Source organism: Mytilus edulis, chromosome 7 (assembly GCF_963676685.1).
Source record: "Mytilus edulis chromosome 7, xbMytEdul2.2, whole genome shotgun sequence".
NCBI classification, from domain to species: domain Eukaryota; kingdom Metazoa; phylum Mollusca; class Bivalvia; order Mytilida; family Mytilidae; genus Mytilus; species Mytilus edulis.
In genome coordinates, this window is record NC_092350.1 from 73,650,351 (window position 1) to 73,669,533 (window position 19,183).

General features: G+C 34.7%; 2 protein-coding genes across 5 annotated transcripts in view; one reads left to right on the forward strand and one right to left on the reverse strand.

Moving 5' to 3' along the window:
* Window positions 1-19,183, forward strand: part of LOC139482184 (uncharacterized) — a 50,237-nt gene that overhangs the window by 12,731 nt on the left and 18,323 nt on the right. For all 4 annotated transcript variants that reach the window (XM_071265885.1, XM_071265881.1, XM_071265882.1 and 1 more), the window contains 5 exons: window positions 11,346-11,573; window positions 13,622-13,750; window positions 15,046-15,273; window positions 16,849-16,977; window positions 18,838-19,065. The gene's annotated coding sequence lies outside the window, so the exon portion shown is untranslated. The remainder of the gene's footprint in view (window positions 1-11,345; window positions 11,574-13,621; window positions 13,751-15,045; window positions 15,274-16,848; window positions 16,978-18,837; window positions 19,066-19,183) is intronic.
* On the reverse strand, window positions 1,359-10,607 carry LOC139482183 (uncharacterized). The gene is made up of 3 exons (XM_071265880.1): window positions 10,413-10,607; window positions 7,543-7,721; window positions 1,359-6,043 (listed from the first exon to the last, which is right to left on the reverse strand). Exons 1-3 carry the CDS (start codon window positions 10,578-10,580, stop codon window positions 4,912-4,914), a joined length of 1,479 nt encoding a protein of 492 aa, XP_071121981.1. The 5' UTR covers window positions 10,581-10,607; the 3' UTR covers window positions 1,359-4,911.

Below are 19,183 nucleotides of genomic sequence, written 5' to 3' on the forward strand. Positions count from 1 at the left end.
CAGATAAACGGGCCTTTTCTCACAGCATATCTTGATACCTTTCAGTAGTATTTGTTGACATTGGCTGTTACTGGTGTAGCAATTTTGTCATTTATGTGCCTAAACGATTGGTATTGTATATTCCACAGCTACATGTGCATGTAGTCAAATGATGTTTTCTAATTTCTATTCAGTCCAGGCAAGTGAAAGTGCAGTTTTTGTTAGAGCATATGCTTATCCATCAATGAGGAAGAATAACCCTCCATATAGATTAACGGTTAGACTATGTTGATGTTCTTGTGTTCTTTTTATTGTTACCTGTTCATGAATTGTTTGAATGCCTAATGATGATTACATAAACAATACACAAAGGTGTAACCCCATCCACTCCCCCTGAGTACAAAAAGGGGGGTTACACCCTCATGCTGATGCATATGTAGCACAGTACTGCACCTACAGTCCATGTGCAATAAGTGTTAACTCTATGGTTCCCTATATCATGTAAAGAACTTGGAAGCGTTCACTTTGGATCTAAAATGATTGAGAAATAGAGAAAATCAGATCTGTTCATTGTGTTTTTTGTGTCGGGAAGTATAAGTACCCGGCCACGTCCACTTGTATTTTTTGTTTATCTGATGAGTTAAGCCTTTTTCAACTGATTATTTATAGTAGTTCTTATGTTGTACTGTTATACCAATGTCCCAGGTTAGGGGGAGGGTTGGGATCCTGCTAACATGTTTAACCCCGCCACATTATTTATGTATGTGCCTGTCCCAAGTCAGGAGCCTGTAATTCAGTGGTTGTCGTTTGTTTATGTGTTACATATTTGTGTTTCGTTCATTTTTTTACATAAATAAGGCCGTTAGTTTTCTCGTTTGAATTGTTTTACATTGTCTTATTGGGGCCTTTTATAGCTGACTATGCAGTATGGGCTTTGCTCATTGTTGAAGGCCGTACGGTGACCTATAGTTGTTAATGTTTGTGTCATTTTGGTCTTTTGTGGATAGTTGTCTCATTGGCAATCATACCACATCTTCTTTTTTATAGCTCCCAGATGCCCGATTCACTAATGACGATAAACACTTGTGTGGTACATACATGTATGCATGTTGACGTCAAATCAGGGACTGCAAGAATTTAGAATTATTGTTTCAGAGATTTAAAAAAATTCTAAACAGAATAAAACAAAAAGTTTGTCCACAATGTTTTCCATCAGACTGGAACAAAATAAGTATCCTTTAATAAAACCTTGCTCTGACCATTCCTGCAAAGGTTCGATGAAATCTGCCAAGAACTTTCAGAGAAGATTAGTATAATATAACAGACAGAAGCAAAGTGATAGCAAACGCTCACAAGTGGGCTAGCAGTGATACATTCAGTTCATTGTTAAAATTATTTAATAAATAGATCAATTTTCATATGTATACAAATAGTTTCAACACAAATATAAATTAGCTTTCTCATCATCATGGAACAATATTTTGGTTCGTTTTAAAAATTTCATGGTTGCTTTTTTCGAGGACGTAGGTTCGACTCCTACCCAGGGCTTATCAAAAGCAGAAAGTACTTGTACCAAATGAGCATACTGCATGTTGTTCTTTTCAGTTTCGAATATGTTTGCATGTAAACTTACATTATTTTTTTTTGCAATTTTAACTTTAAAATTCAATTTGAATCATTGTTTTAATAAAAATAAAGAATGTGCATAAATATTCTTTAACGTTTTTGTATTGATCTAATGAAAAGAACAAAATTATATGATTTGATAAACGATTAATTATCTGAAATAAATTTTGATCTTCTACCATTTCATATGGTATAAATAAAATATTATGTGTAAATTTGGTATATTAGTACTTTATGTTATGCCGGTGCAAAGAGAGGAAACTTGTCCTGTGCCTCCCCCCGATCAAAGCAACCATATGAAAAGAACATTCAATTAAAAAAAAAGATACAAAATTTCTGTGTAATTATGTTTTTAGAATATTCCTGTTTTGAAGATGATGACGTTTTTTTTTAATTATCTAAAAAAAAATCCCATATATATAACTTGTTAATACATCATGTTCATATATACATGTAGTTAAATGACAAGAAATCTAATCTACACACCCGTGAGAACAGACTGGTATTTTTTTTTTTATTAAAACCTATACTTTATATATACAAACTAATATTAATACAGGCATCAATTTAATGCAGGGGTGGCAAAAAACTACATATTGGATTTTGCTGAAAATAGACTTTTGACACATACTGCCTATTTAACGGTTTTACACAATTTCAGAAAAAAAAGAGTTATCAAGTTTTACACAATACCATGAATACATGGCTAACGGGTGTGGCACTGTATAAAAAATAATTATTGCAATTAATAGGTAAAGCTGTCAAAAAGTTCACCAGTGGAGTTTAAGTCAACCCAATGTGAATGCAAAGCAGGAAATGGAAATTGTAGCCACTGCATTGGTCTTCTGTATGTTCTAAGCCATTTCCAGAAGCTTGGTTTGAAAGCTGTGCCACCATTTCAAAGCAAAACATCTATGCCGCAGGTGTGGCATCTTCCATCCCGTACTGAAGGATTGACACCAAAGACAGTTGACAGTCTAGAGATTTCTAAGGTTGATTAAACAGTTGAGATCTAATCAAACCATTTTTATATAAAGGTCAAAATAAAAAATGTGTGTGTTAATGTACCCCTACCTACATTGTACCATAAAGTTTTGACCACTATTCAAGTCATTATGTTGTTCGTTAAATATTATTTATTTCATAAATTAAAGAAAAAAATCTCTATCCACCTTTTTCAGCTTGGTACAGTAAACACACATACTTTTTTGGTTGTCCTAAGGCCATCCAAAATTAAAGATTTGTTTAAGTTGCTAGCTCTCCTGAAGTTTCCTTACACTTTTCCTGGTTTTCCAAGATAATTAAACAGACTGCATAAGACACACAACTTAAAATATACTAAGACACACAGCAATAAAAGAACACCATGCACCTTTAAACTGTCAGAAAATAATGTTACAATTCATTTTAGGCAGACCATTTTATTTTTGGAGGGGGAGGCTGGGATATTTGAATCCAGGTATATTCGCCCTAAAACTTGTTCGCCCTAATGTACATTTTAGAAAGAATATTCTGAACAGCACCTGGGTTGAAAAAAATAATCTGGCCCCTGTCTGGCTATTTGAAAATGAAATTTCGCCAACATTTTTTTTTAGCTTTAAATGTATAATAAATATTCTGGCTCGCAAGTGAATCCCAGGCCCCCCTCAGAAAATTAAATGGTCTGTGCCTTAGTTGATACATTTTCTACATATACTAAATGCTTCACCATTGTCATCAAGGGCAAACTTATGATATCAAAATCTTAAGAAGTCTCATTGAACCTAACACATCTTAACGCAAAGATAAGATTTTAAGCCAAACACTGATTTAGTGACATACATTGTATATAAAACGTGACATCCAAAACATCTCTATATAAATGGGGTTTCTTATAATTTTTCCTAGGTTAAAGCAGAAGCACAAAAACCAAAGAAAAGAAAAAGAGTTGTAGAAGGTATTTTACCTAATGTATACTGCCCAGTGAAACAGCCTATCCCTAGTGTGGAGTTTACTTCTACACTAGTTCAACACTTGGCCTCATTTCAGAGTGATGCACAAATTCTAAAGTCTGTAAGAAATCCGACTGATATAACTATGATAGATTCCAGTTTTGGGCCAGTTCCTTTTGGGTCTGTCTTGTCATATCAACAGAGGCCATCGACAATAGAGACAAACATAATTAACCATCAAAATATGCCAAGTTTTCCAGAATTTATATTGCCCCATCATGATAATGACTTCACCACAGTTCTTAATCAGTCAGAGAATGAAGTATACCTTGGTCTTCAATTTAACCATGCCTCAGCTTTGGAACTAGAGCGGGAAACAATTCATCAAGGCCAAACCAAACTATGGCATAAAGTTCGACAACACCGCTTAACCTCTTCTATTTTCAAAGACGTCTGTGGTAGGAAAGCAGATTTTGAAAAATTGGCTGAGCGTTTCCTTAACAAGAAAAACATCCAAACAGCTGCAATGAAGTTTGGTATTGAGCATGAATCAGCTGCTGCAAAGTTATACTCGGATATAACTGGTAACAACGTTTACTTGTGTGGGTTTGTTATGAATCCCTCAGTTCCCCATCTTGGATCTTCCCCAGATAGGAAAGTGTACGACCCAAATACCGTCCCAATGTATGGGTTATTGGAAATCAAGTGTCCTGACAAAGACTCTTTTCAAGATTGTCCGTATCTGAAAAAAAATAATGATAACACTTACAAATTGAAACATGTTCACAAGTACTACTACCAAATAATTGGTCAATTAGCCTTAACTGGGATGCAGTGGTGTGACTTTCTTGTCAAATGCAGAGAGGACTATCACAAAGAGCGAATTTACATGGATGAGGACAAGTGGGTAGATATTAAATCCTCGCTCAACAAGTTTTATTTTGAAATCCTACTGCCAGAGATTGTGAAGCAGTCATCAAAATAAATAAAATCATTGTTCAACAAAGAACTACTTTCTTCTGATCACAAAAACATTCTAAAAATCAGAGTTCGGCCGTTATAAAAAAATCCTAGATCTTGTCAAACCTTGTTCAAATTTTGTTATAGTCAGGAATTATTTAATTTTTTTTTATCAATTTTAGTGAAAAAAGTTTGTAAACCTTAAAGAAATTGACATTCGGCAAAAAAACAAATTAATTTTTGGCAAGGGTGCCAAATCTGGTTGGGATGGGATTAGAATCTAGGTTTTTTTTATTTTGGCCTTAAGTTAAAAAGTTTTATACATTAAAATTTTGACTCCTGATAAGAATACATACAAGTTAAACAGAGTAAAATGAGTTTTGTTTTTTTCTCCCTATGAATTCTACGATTTGACTTAAAATAATGGGCCTCTGAAATTTGTCAGTATAGCACAAACTGTCCATATCTGATTGATTGAAGAGGCCATATTCAAGGGTATAACCTTATCAAATAGATGGTATTCTTTGATTCTCCGTATTGCTCTTTCAACATGTATCCTCAATCGTGCAATTTCATGAGTCTTCTCAACTTCATCTTTTGAGAATTTACCCTTTTGCCCTAAAAAAGGGGGTATTACCAAACTTGCTTGTTTGGTCTTAAGCAGGTCATTTATCAAAAAACCCTTGTCAGCCATAACTTCGTCACCTGGCTCTAACAAGTATAATATCCCTGACTTTTCAGTAATGGCCTTATCAGAAATTGAACCTGTGTACAGAGAGCTTACAAAAGATATGGCTCCATTGGGAGTTATTCCAACCAAAGATTTAAAAGTCGTATGACTTTTGTAACTTGAGTACGTTTCAGAGTTCAAAACCTTGGAACTTGGAGTCTGTACCCTTATCTCTGTACAGTCCAGAATAACTCTAGTTTTCGGATATGTGTCTTTAAATGACTGTGGCATGCTTTCATCTATGGCAGCTCTGGAGGACCACAATGGTAAACTACCAAGCATGCAATACAGATAGTTTGCCCAAGTTATTAAAATCCTGCTAACAGAACTTTGTGAAATGTTAAATCTTACTGCAAGGTCTTGTTCTGATAAACCTTGTCTCACTCTACACAAGAACAAGAAAAACTGATCAATTAAAAGCAGTGTTTCACAGTGGAATGCATTTTCATTGACATTTTCCTTATTCACATGTCTCTGCATTTGAGACCATCTAACCATTGTTGTTGCAGTGGGCTGTAAGGCAGTAAAGACACTCTTTAGTGTTTCATAGTTAATAAAGCCAGTGTAAAAGTTGATCAGTGAATTGTCAGTTGAAAATCTGTTCAAGCAGAATGTATTTGAAGATAAAGTAGTGACCTGGTTTTGTAAAAGTTCCACTTCCTTCAGAGCTGCCTGTAATTTTTCCTCTGTAGACAGAGTCTGAACAACATAGTCATGATCATTCGAGACGAATGGGGTAACAATCTTTTCTCCAAGAATCTGATTTTCAGCATCGGGACTGGTGCTTGTACATGACAGCTTCGGTGCTTTAGCAATACTGAAAATATAAACAAGAAATCAAAATTGAAAACCAGATACAGGCAAATGAATATTATGATATTCTTATATGACATATGTAAAAAAGAAGATGTGGTATGATTGCCAATGAGACAACTATCCACAAAAGACCAAAATAACACAAACATTAACAACTAAAGGTCACCGTACGGCCTTCAACAATGAGCGAAGCGTATGTGACTCAAAATTATTCCACATCTACATGTTTATTGTTGAATTGCAGTGTATATATATTTTAAACTCGCAGTTTTGTTGCTCTCTACTAACACCTTTGAGTTTTATTCTTGTTCGGACATCACTTCAAACCATTGACAGGCATATTGCAAAGTACATGTATCATCAAGATCCAACAAGGATTTGGAATTGCACCTATTTAGTCTGTTGTTTCTCAGGCCACACCTTCAAACAAGGAAAACAATATTGCAAAATATCCGACATTATTAAAGAGCAATCAAAGTATTCAAAAGTGATACATCCTGTTTTCTGCAATTAATAGAGAATAAGGAGTCTAAAATGACTTTAAGACTAACAGCTTGTCAAACATGGACATAAAATATTGTTTACATTGCTAATAAAAATTTTTAATAAACAGCTACTTACCTGTACACCCATTCATCACTGATCCAAAAAACAGAAATTTTGGAGGAAGACCAAAAATTAATTTAACTTTGTACACAAATAAAATTGCACTTTTTTTGTTGGAGGCCAGAACAATCTCCTCCATTCCGATATATACTGTTTCATAATCAAAATGCATGTAATATTTCAAATCATATGCTTTTATTTACATTTTTTAGTGCCATAAAGTTTATTGGAAAATTAATGATGGATTTAAATGGAATGAATAACATGCACAACAGGAAAGTTAAACATTTTAACAAAAACATTGGTGAAGAAATCTAAATTTGAACTTTACATGCATACAAAGATCACGACACAGTACATTGATATGAACGTCCTGGGTGGGAGTCGAACCCACTGGCCAAAAAAAATGCAATTAAACCTTTGTGTTTAAAAAATGTCAATTCTAAGGGGCATTGAATGGAATCAGCAATGTTAAATCTTTCTTCTTCCACTTTAATAGGTGATCTGAAGATGTGCTGTGGTGTCTATGTACATGTATACAATTCAAAACAAAAGAATGCTGAAAAAAATTACATTTATGAAAATTAGTTAGTAGATTAATTAGAAGTCTGTATTCAATCAATACATTTAAATATTCTTATCAATAATAAAATAGACAAAAAAAGTGTGATCCGACATATATCATATTTATTTATAAACATTTTAAACAAAAAAGATTTTGATCATTATATTTTTATGATGAGTTACATTTTATCATGTCACATACCTGAGTTTTCTCATTATAAATCTGTCAATCAAAAGAACAAAAGTTGAAAAGTCTTTTATTTTATTGTTATTCATTCTTTATATGTAAACATGTGTAAATATAATTATGAAACAACATGAACAACTTACTTGTCATCAAAATTCTCTACTAATCTCCGTCTTGGCCCCGGTCTTTTGGGTGTGGCACTTATAGACCATGCAAATAAGGAAGGAACTGCACCTTGGGTCAATTTTCTCTTTCCAGTCAATGTTTTCTGTATTTCTGTAGTAAGAAAATGTGAAGAACACACTCTTGTAGCATCTGAGATCTAAAATGTATTACATATATATATATAACATATATACGGGAGATATTCTTACAAATTTCAACGTTTTTCATTACCATTCCCTGATTATGACAAATAACACAGAATTTAAAACCACTTTTCATCATGTCACACAATGACAATTTATAATAAAATAGGGCAACCAATGTTGTATTATACACTACAACATGGAAGTACAGCTGCGGTAGTATCAATGCTATACCATGTCTTGTTTATATATTTGTACCTGTCCCAACCTGACTAAACATTTTGATGGTCAAAGGGACATAGCTCCCCCAAAAAATAATTGGACTGTCCTGATATTCAAAATTGTCTATGGTCTTCACAGTACTGAGTAGTACACTACATTAGTAATACCCTTTGGTAAAATTTCATTGGAATCCATTGAGAATTGCAAACACACGCTGGGAATCTGTCGAATGAGGGATTGATTTGGAGTGGCCTAATATTGAAAATGTATGTCTAAAATTACTGCATGCTGGACTGTTTATGGCTTCAAAAATGTCACACTGATCTAATTACTAGCTTCTCTGTTATGTCTGTTGTACTACTACATGTATAACCAATATCAGGTGTTTTGACTGACTTTTTTTGGTAAATCTATGTGCCCCTTTTATAGTATGTTTAGTGATCAGGTCATAAAAATATTTAAGAAAAAAAATTGAAATCGACCCAGCAACTTATGATCTGTTAATTTCAATAGCCAAATTATTTTCTTCACGGTTCATTACAATTTTCTGAATTTTAAACAATGGACAAATAGAAATGTGATGTGAAAATTTGCTTGTTTGTCCAGGGAATTTAATATTCAAATTTCTCTGAATAACCTGCTAGCGACACAAACAATATTGTCACTCGCATGTAATTAGTAATTAGGCCTTTATTTAGTTTCCTTATTCTGATTAAACTTTTACAAGTATTTATATAAATCTTTTAAAGCAAAAAGTGTTTTAAATTGTGCTTTAAACTTGATTTCAAACCACCATGATCATGATGATTGGCATATTAAAATAAGAAATTTTCAACATAAATTCTTTTCAACTGAGAGACAGAAAAATATGGTAGGTAGGAGACTATGAGCCGAGGAGTATGAGAATTTAAGTGTTTTCATTAGGCCTAAAACAGTCTGACATGATAGAAAAAGAATGAATATGGTTAAACGTAACAAACACACCCAGTTACATGTTGTATTACCACAAGTGATTTCAAAAACTTTCGGAGATTACCACAAGATCTTCAATAAGTGGGACTCCACACCAAGTAGGGAACTATGAAAGGTCCTAAGTTGACAAGTAATGAATCAATGAGAAAAGAAAAGTGGCAATTCAACAAAGACACCTTATTTAGGGGTATGAATCTTTGTTCAACTCTTTACCGTTGAACCCCCTCCCCCCACAGGAATAAAAGCCGTTAATTCTAGGAGGAACCCCATTTCTAACTTTTTAACTATTAATTTCCTTTGGGTCAGTGGGCATGAATCCTTCCGTACACACTCCTCTGTTTAAATTGAGATCGTTCTTAATATAATACGACGTTTATCGACATCTAACGAGTTAATTTTTTCTTGACAGGAAATACTTCTGAAAGGGAGACAAGGCAATTAAATTTTGTAAAGGGCCACTTTTTTAAATTTGTATCTTAGTACTACATGTACTAGGTGGCCTGTCTGGCAAGTAATTCGTGCAATATACTAATTCTAATTTGGGTTACACGTAGTCCAAATAATTATAACCTCTTGGAAGGCTATTTTATTTTTCAGATACGCCTTCCTGCGAGTCTCAAGGGAAAAAGTCCAAATAATAAAAAACCTAAGAGATACCAGTATAAATAGATCCAAATGCAGGCCTATCAAGTTTTGGAAATGGCGTCGTGCGAGATTTCTAAAAAGCTTTAACAAATCAACAGAAATTAGCAAAAAATCAGACCTAACAGGGACTGTCGTTACCCTTTAAAAGAGCCTTGTCATATTGGGCAGGTACATGCATGTAGAAGAAAATTTTGCTTGCCCAAAGTAAAAATACAGTTGAAAATTCAGAGAGAATTAGCTGTCCTTTGGGCAGGTATTATTAAATTTTTACCTGTCTAAATGTCAATTTTACTTGTCCAAGGCAATAGGACAGCCCTAAATGGCATTCCCTGCGAAACAGGCATGAGGTTCATGAAGTATGCAAATGGATATTCATTTCATGTCACACTGGTTGGTAGTGCCCATATCATGTATATATTGCATAACTGCTAGACTATTTTGTGAGTTTATGTGCTATCATTGTTTCTTATTATAATTTCATTTTATATTTATTGTTGGAGCTTCAAATTGTCTTTGAATATCAAGGGCAGAGCTGAAAGCAAAGCAAAAAGGGGGGCACAGGGTTATGTAAGGCGTCAAAGAAAAAAAATATAATAGCCTTTCAAGACGTCATAATTATTTGGACTAGGCACAGGGTTGATCAAACTGCTGACAGCTTGGACATGTTCAAAATATCCCATTTGTGAGACATTCAGGTCTGGAAAGCCTCAAAGGCCCCTCATGTAACACTTGGCCATACATTATTTTAAGAAACTGTATTGTGCCAAAACTGGGTGATTTAATGTTGATCTGATGCATTTTGACCTAGGTGTGGGTCCGTGAAGACTGAAGCCAGTGAAAGTTTGCAAGGTCACTGTTATAATCACCCTGAAATTTGCTCCTAGGTCGCGTTTGATCTTAACGATCCAAGTCTTCCTCACAGAGGCATCTTTAGGGAACTTATGAAACGAAATTTTCCTCTCGGGATCGTATCGGGAGTCGTTGGTGCACTTTGGTACGCAGCAATGATACGTTCCGCCTATGGAGGTATCCATTTTGTTTGTATCCCTAGCCTCGTTTTCGATTTTGATTACGTAATGGCGATCGATCCGTGACTAAGGAGTATTGTCTAGCATGTTCAGTTTCATTTCCAATTACTGAATCTTCTGCTAAATTTGCCGAACAATGTCCCGCATGATTTGGACACAATACCTCAATGCCTTTATTTCTTAACTTTGATGCAACTTGGCAAAGCTTATTACCAGTATATACACTAACAATTTGTTTTAATTTAGTATTATTCTCAACCATTGTTTGTACAACTTGGGTTCCAGCTTGGAACGCAGTGACATCACTATTATATATTGGGTTATTGTATCGCCCATCCGTTTCAACATTTACTAAGACAGGGTTAGCATAACCGACCATTTCATTTTCAGCGACAAGACTTTCCCTTATATCTTTCATGTCTTGTCGGTTAAAATTTACAATAACTGATCCAACTTTATTGGCCAGCTTTTGCATACCTGATAAATTTGCGGGAATAACATTACATGTGAGAGTGATATCTCGAAAACTCTTGTTCGAAATAGTTGTAGTCATTAAGCCTGCCTGTATGCCCATATTAATGGTTGCAGCCTTTCTACCAGGTGCAGGGGAATTTACTTCATAAAAAAGTTTGTGAAATTGACCAACAAAACCACATTTTACACATTTTAATCTCTCTTTCCATGCAAATCCCCATTTTTGGGCTGCATGGGAGTCAAAATCTAGGTCACCATCACAACCATTATACTCAAATGCATGTTTTTTAATTGCAGAATTCCACATAACACTCACTAGAGATGGAACATAGTGTTTATATGTATGATTATCAGGATCAGGGACTGTTGGATCCAAATATTCATCAATCTGTTCAGGAAATTTGGGACGCGGCCGCAGCAGCATAGGAGGACAGGCAGATTGTTCAACATCAGGAACTTCAAAGACTTTAGAATTTTTATGTGAAACTCTAGACTGAAAAACAGTATATGGGAGCCGAATAAAAGGTTCAGGTTCAATTTTAGGTTCAAACTTTAATTTCTTACCCTTGGCAGGTGGGATGTGTCCTTTCTGAAAGCCAAATTTTTTAGATAGAGCCTTCCTCTTTCGAGCCATTTTCTTGCAATAGATTTGCCTAAACTACACTTAAAGCTTATATTTTTAGCTATGAAAGCTATAAAAATACATGATTATAATTTGATATGCATTTGGAAACAGGAAATTGGATACATTTTACTATTTATAGCTATTTTTGACACCCCCTGTGAAAGTTGTAAATCCAAAGATATTATACCTGCTGATAAAAATGTGACCTGGGGACATAGATTAATCAGATTTTTACAATATGTTTGAATAAAATTACTGCTAAGATGTTGAATTTTGTTTTTTGTTGCCTTTTACCAAAGTTTAAAGTCTGAAAACCTATTTATTTCTTTAAAAAAAGACAAATTTCAATTTTTTTTCTCCAAAAATTCAAATTTAAATTGAAATAAAATTTAATTGATATTTTTTTTGGCTTAAGTAATTAGAGATTTAAGTACTCCAACAAATACTAAGAGACTTTGTGTGAAGACATTTTAGATTTAAAGTGTTTCATTACTTCAAAAAAGGGTTTTCCTTAGCACTACACAAGCCAAGAATTAGATGAAAATTTACTGTTGTGGCTAAGGGAGGATACTATGACTATTTTTCAAAAATTTCAAAAACCGCTCATCGAAATTAAAAAAAATCTTGGAATTTTTCTCATAACTCCTATATAAAGATAAAAACAGAGTTTAATCAATTTTGAAGGGAAAAAAATGTCTCTTTAGGTGTCATACCACCAATTACTCCCTCAAATTTAGAACGTATGTGAAAGTAGGCCTACTCGGACAAAAAATAGTGCATTTGATGTCATTGTTCACCTTAACTAACGAACAAATTTGCAGAAATGAAACTTTTGTTGAAAGAGAAATATATTAAGACCATTTTGAGCCAAAATTTACCTGTCTATGAGTTTGCATTAAAAATTGAGGATTAATGCGCTCCATAGTATACTAATTTAAGATTTCCAGAAAACCAGGGGTTATTTTTAGGGGTACCTCCTTTCGGAAGCTCTCTGCTTTCTTATATGATTTTGAATGTATGTTGAAAATTGGCATGCAGAAAGGTGACACCTGTACGATTCAGGATATACCTAGTTTCTATGAAGTTAAACTTAAGGTAAAATATTTAGAAAGCTGTGAAAATTGCAAAATTTGGTTGAACAGATAGGGACTTTTAATTGGTGGTATGACACCTTTAAGCGAAATCGCACGTGCAGCCTTGACATTGAAAAGTATATTTTCCTGCCTTTACTTTGAATTTAAATCAAATATGAATACCAATGAATGGATTGAAAAGCAAAAACAAAGACTATCCTTGAATTCTGAGGCCTATGGGGCACTCGGCTGTTTTTTGTGCAAATTGGGGGGAGGGAAGGCACCATATTCTAAACTGACCGTGACTTTTCCTTGGAATAAACAGAAAAAGACTATGTACAGCCATAGATTTGCTTTAATGCTTCACACAAACAATTTTGAAATGCCTTCAAACATGCAGGTGTCACACATTTGTCATAATAATCGGTGTGTCAATGCTGAACATCTATCGCTTGAACCCGAGCATGTCAACAAAGACCGACAAATATGCCGTGGACTTTATCCTGTCCACTGTAAAACACATCTGCCATACCCTGATTGCATGCTTTAAAAAGGTACAACAGTTAAAATAAACAATCCTTATGCACACACTTTATATATACACAATATTTACACTTTAGAAAGTACATCAACAATCAAAGGGAGATAATCACTATGAAAACCACACAGATGTAAATTATGTTTTTTTACTATTTTCATTATATCTTCTCAGATTGAACCTTTGGATCTGCAATACCACTGCGATAATGAATTTTGTAATGTTTTGCAGCATGCAGGTCAAATTTTCTCTGACGTGTTAAAGTCCTGAGACATTTTGTTTCTTTTAACATTTTTCTTTTGCTGCAATAAACATCAATATGTTGGTTTTGTTTTAGGTGCTTTATGACAGATGAGCCAGGAGTAAGCTCTGCACCCAGTACCTTTGTACGGAGTATGGTAGAGTTACCAAATTTGTGATTTCTCATGTGGACCGCTGTGTGAACACGACCTGAGAAATTTCTACTGTGAGTAACCATTTTGGGATTGCACCTTTGCAATGTACGATTAAATGCTTCACATTTTTGAGTCGAAGTTAAAAAGCGTACAAGATCCAAACTTTTTGGACCTAACAGCACATTGATACAGTTCTCAACAAGAACCTCATCATCACTTGTCATTTTTAGAGGCTCTTTATTTGGAAGAAAACCCTTTTGCCATTGATCAGATGACATACCGGCACAAACATATGAATTGATTTGGCACGACATACCACAACTACCTCTGTAGCACAACACAATTGCCTTTATTACTGCTGGCATATGACTTTTCACAGCAAATAATTCACCTTTATGTGCTTTAAATGCGTAGGTTAGTTCTGCAGTACACCGTGCCTTAAGGTCCAACCCAAATCGGTGTTTCAGATTTCTTTTATTTTTACCAGAGAACATAGACAAACTAAAAGTACTGTTTTGTACGGCCCTTTTCATGCTATTTCCAAGATGTCTTATATCTCGAAGGACTTTAACATTTGAACATTGGGCATTTGTAATACCATTCACAGCTTTGCTGTCCCCATCAGTAGTAACATGAGCAATTTTAAGGTTATCATTTAGTTCAATTGTGCATTGTCTAGCATATTCAGTTTCATTTCCAATTACTGAATCTTCTGCTAAATTTGCCGAACAATGTCCCGCATGATTTGGACACAATACCTCAATGCCTTTATTTCTTAACTTTGATGCAACTTGGCAAAGCTTATTACCAGTATATACACTAACAATTTGTTTTAATTTAGTATTATTCTCAACCATTGTTTGTACAACTTGGGTTCCAGCTTGGAACGCAGTGACATCACTATTATATATTGGGTTATTGTATCGCCCATCCGTTTCAACATTTACTAAGACAGGGTTAGCATAACCGACCATTTCATTTTCAGCGACAAGACTTTCCCTTATATCTTTCATGTCTTGTCGGTTAAAATTTACAATAACTGATCCAACTTTATTGGCCAGCTTTTGCATACCTGATAAATTTGCGGGAATAACATTACATGTGAGAGTGATATCTCGAAAACTCTTGTTCGAAATAGTTGTAGTCATTAAGCCTGCCTGTATGCCCATATTAATGGTTGCAGCCTTTCTACCAGGTGCAGGGGAATTTACTTCATAAAAAAGTTTGTGAAATTGACCAACAAAACCACATTTTACACATTTTAATCTCTCTTTCCATGCAAATCCCCATTTTTGGGCTGCATGGGAGTCAAAATCTAGGTCACCATCACAACCATTATACTCAAATGCATGTTTTTTAATTGCAGAATTCCACATAACACTCACTAGAGATGGAACATAGTGTTTATATGTATGATTATCAGGATCAGGGACTGTTGGATCCAAATATTCATCAATCTGTTCAGGAAATTTGGGACGCGGCCGCAGCAGCATAGGAGGACAGGCAGATTGTTCAACATCAGGAACTTCAAAGACTTTAGAATTTTTATGTGGAACTCTAGACTGAAAAACAGTATATGGGAGCCGAATAAAAGGTTCAGGTTCAATTTTAGGTTCAAACTTTAATTTCTTACCCTTGGCAGGTGGGATGTGTCCTTTCTGAAAGCCAAATTTTTTAGATAGAGCCTTCCTCTTTCGAGCCATTTTCTTGCAATAGATTTGCCTAAACTACACTTAAAGCTTATATTTTTAGCTATGAAAGCTATAAAAATACATGATTATAATTTGATATGCATTTGGAAACAGGAAATTGGATACATTTTACTATTTATAGCTATTTTTGACACCCCCTGTGAAAGTTGTAAATCCAAAGATATTATACCTGCTGATAAAAATGTGACCTGGGGACATAGATTAATCAGATTTTTACAATATGTTTGAATAAAATTACTGCTAAGATGTTGAATTTTGTTTTTTGTTGCCTTTTACCAAAGTTTAAAGTCTGAAAACCTATTTATTTCTTTAAAAAAAGACAAATTTCAATTTTTTTTCTCCAAAAATTCAAATTTAAATTGAAATAAAATTTAATTGATATTTTTTTTGGCTTAAGTAATTAGAGATTTAAGTACTCCAACAAATACTAAGAGACTTTGTGTGAAGACATTTTAGATTTAAAGTGTTTCATTACTTCAAAAAAGGGTTTTCCTTAGCACTACACAAGCCAAGAATTAGATGAAAATTTACTGTTGTGGCTAAGGGAGGATACTATGACTATTTTTCAAAAATTTCAAAAACCGCTCATCGAAATTAAAAAAAATCTTGGAATTTTTCTCATAACTCCTATATAAAGATAAAAACAGAGTTTAATCAATTTTGAAGGGAAAAAAATGTCTCTTTAAGCGAAATCGCACGTGCAGCCTTGACATTGAAAAGTATATTTTCCTGCCTTTACTTTGAATTTAAATCAAATATGAATACCAATGAATGGATTGAAAAGCAAAAACAAAGACTATCCTTGAATTCTGAGGCCTATGGGGCACTCGGCTGTTTTTTGTGCAAATTGGGGGGAGGGAAGGCACCATATTCTAAACTGACCGTGACTTTTCCTTGGAATAAACAGAAAAAGACTATGTACAGCCATAGATTTGCTTTAATGCTTCACACAAACAATTTTGAAATGCCTTCAAACATGCAGGTGTCACACATTTGTCATAATAATCGGTGTGTCAATGCTGAACATCTATCGCTTGAACCCGAGCATGTCAACAAAGACCGACAAATATGCCGTGGACTTTATCCTGTCCACTGTAAAACACATCTGCCATACCCTGATTGCATGCTTTAAAAAGGTACAACAGTTAAAATAAACAATCCTTATGCACACACTTTATATATACACAATATTTACACTTTAGAAAGTACATCAACAATCAAAGGGAGATAATCACTATAAAAACCACACAGATGTAAATTATGTTTTTTTACTATTTTCATTATATCTTCTCAGATTGAACCTTTGGATCTGCAATACCACTGCGATAATGAATTTTGTAATGTTTTGCAGCATGCAGGTCAAATTTTCTCTGACGTGTTAAAGTCCTGAGACATTTTGTTTCTTTTAACATTTTTCTTTTGCTGCAATAAACATCAATATGTTGGTTTTGTTTTAGGTGCTTTATGACAGATGAGCCAGGAGTAAGCTCTGCACCCAGTACCTTTGTACGGAGTATGGTAGAGTTACCAAATTTGTGATTTCTCATGTGGACCGCTGTGTGAACACGACCTGAGAAATTTCTACTGTGAGTAACCATTTTGGGATTGCACCTTTGCAATGTACGATTAAATGCTTCACATTTTTGAGTCGAAGTTAAAAAGCGTACAAGATCCAAACTTTTTGGACCTAACAGCACATTGATACAGTTCTCAACAAGAACCTCATCATCACTTGTCATTTTTAGAGGCTCTTTATTTGGAAGAAAACCCTTTTGCCATTGATCAGATGACATACCGGCACAAACATATGAATTGATTTGGCACGACATACCACAACTACCTCTGTAGCACAACACAATTGCCTTTATTACTGCTGGCATATGACTTTTCACAGCAAATAATTCACCTTTATGTGCTTTAAATGCGTAGGTTAGTTCTGCAGTACACCGTGCCTTAAGGTCCAACCCAAATCGGTGTTTCAGATTTCTTTTATTCTTACCAGAGAACATAGACAAACTAAAAGTACTGTTTTGTACGGCCCTTTTCATGCTATTTCCAAGATTTTTTATATCTCGAAGGACTTTAACATTTGAACATTGGGCATTTGTAATACCATTCACAGCTTTGCTGTCCCCATCAGTAGTAACATGAGCAATTTTAAGGTTATCATTTAGTTCAATTGTGCATTGTCTAGCATATTCAGTTTCATTTCCAATTACTGAATCTTCTGCTAAATTTGCCGAACAATGTCCCGCATGATTTGGACACAATACCTCAATGCCTTTATTTCTTAACTTTGATGCAACTTGGCAAAGCTTATTACCAGTATATACACTAACAATTTGTTTTAATTTAGTATTATTCTCAACCATTGTTTGTACAACTTGGGTTCCAGCTTGGAACGCAGTGACATCACTATTATATATTGGGTTATTGTATCGCCCATCCGTTTCAACATTTACTAAGACAGGGTTAGCATAACCGACCATTTCATTTTCAGCGACAAGACTTTCCCTTATATCTTTCATGTCTTGTCGGTTAAAATTTACAATAACTGATCCAACTTTATTGGCCAGCTTTTGCATACCTGATAAATTTGCGGGAATAACATTACATGTGAGAGTGATATCTCGAAAACTCTTGTTCGAAATAGTTGTATTTCTAAGTAGCAACATTCCAGCAGCACCTACATACGGGGTATATATCTCCCAATTGATACGATATTCCCGTGCTTGCATTTCCTATCATAATTTTCTTGATAGAGGTTTGCTGCTAACAAGGAAGCTATTAAACCAAGAGTTCCAAATGGTGAAGTTGAAATCATCCCTTCGTAAATTTTACGGACGCCATCACGAGTTGGTTGACCGTTATGGAATAACCGTTTCACAAATGATATCGGATATGTTCCTTACGTCGTAACTACAATCCCCTTCCCTTTCATGAATATGACCTACCGAATTAGACAATTTACCGGATTTGTAATCACATAAGCAACACGACGGGTGCCACATGTGGAGCAGGATCTGCTTACCCTTCCGGAGCACCTGAGATCACCCCTAGTTTTTGGTGGGGTTCGTGTTGTTTATTCTTTAGTTTTCTATGTTGTGTCGTGTGTACTATTGTTTTTCTGTTTGTCTTTTTCATTTTTAGCCATGGCGTTGTCAGTTTGTTTTGGATTTATGAGTTTGACTGTCCCTTTGGTATCTTTCGTCCCTCTTTTGTAGTCATTAAGCCTGCCTGTATGCCCATATTAATGGTTGCAGCCTTTCTACCAGGTGCAGGGGAATTTACTTCATAAAAAAGTTTGTGAAATTGACCAACAAAACCACATTTTACACATTTTAATCTCTCTTTCCATGCAAATCCCCATTTTTGGGCTGCATGGGAGTCAAAATCTAGGTCACCATCACAACCATTATACTCAAATGCATGTTTTTTAATTGCAGAATTCCACATAACACTCACTAGAGATGGAACATAGTGTTTATATGTATGATTATCAGGATCAGGGACTGTTGGATCCAAATATTCATCAATCTGTTCAGGAAATTTGGGACGCGGCCGCAGCAGCATAGGAGGACAGGCAGATTGTTCAACATCAGGAACTTCAAAGACTTTAGAATTTTTATGTGAAACTCTAGACTGAAAAACAGTATATGGGAGCCGAATAAAAGGTTCAGGTTCAATTTTAGGTTCAAACTTTAATTTCTTACCCTTGGCAGGTGGGATGTGTCCTTTCTGAAAGCCAAATTTTTTAGATAGAGCCTTCCTCTTTCGAGCCATTTTCTTGCA

Coding starts and splice junctions, on each gene's coding strand:
- LOC139482183 (XM_071265880.1), bottom strand. CDS start 10,580: ATGGATACCTCCATAGGCGGAACGTATCATTGCTGCGTACCAAAGTGC. Junction 7,722..10,412: donor ACCTAGGAGCAAATTTCAGG/GTGATTATAACA, acceptor AATACATTTTAG/ATCTCAGATGCTACAAGAGT. Junction 6,044..7,542: donor GTAGAGAATTTTGATGACAA/GTAAGTTGTTCA, acceptor TTATATTTTCAG/TATTGCTAAAGCACCGAAGC.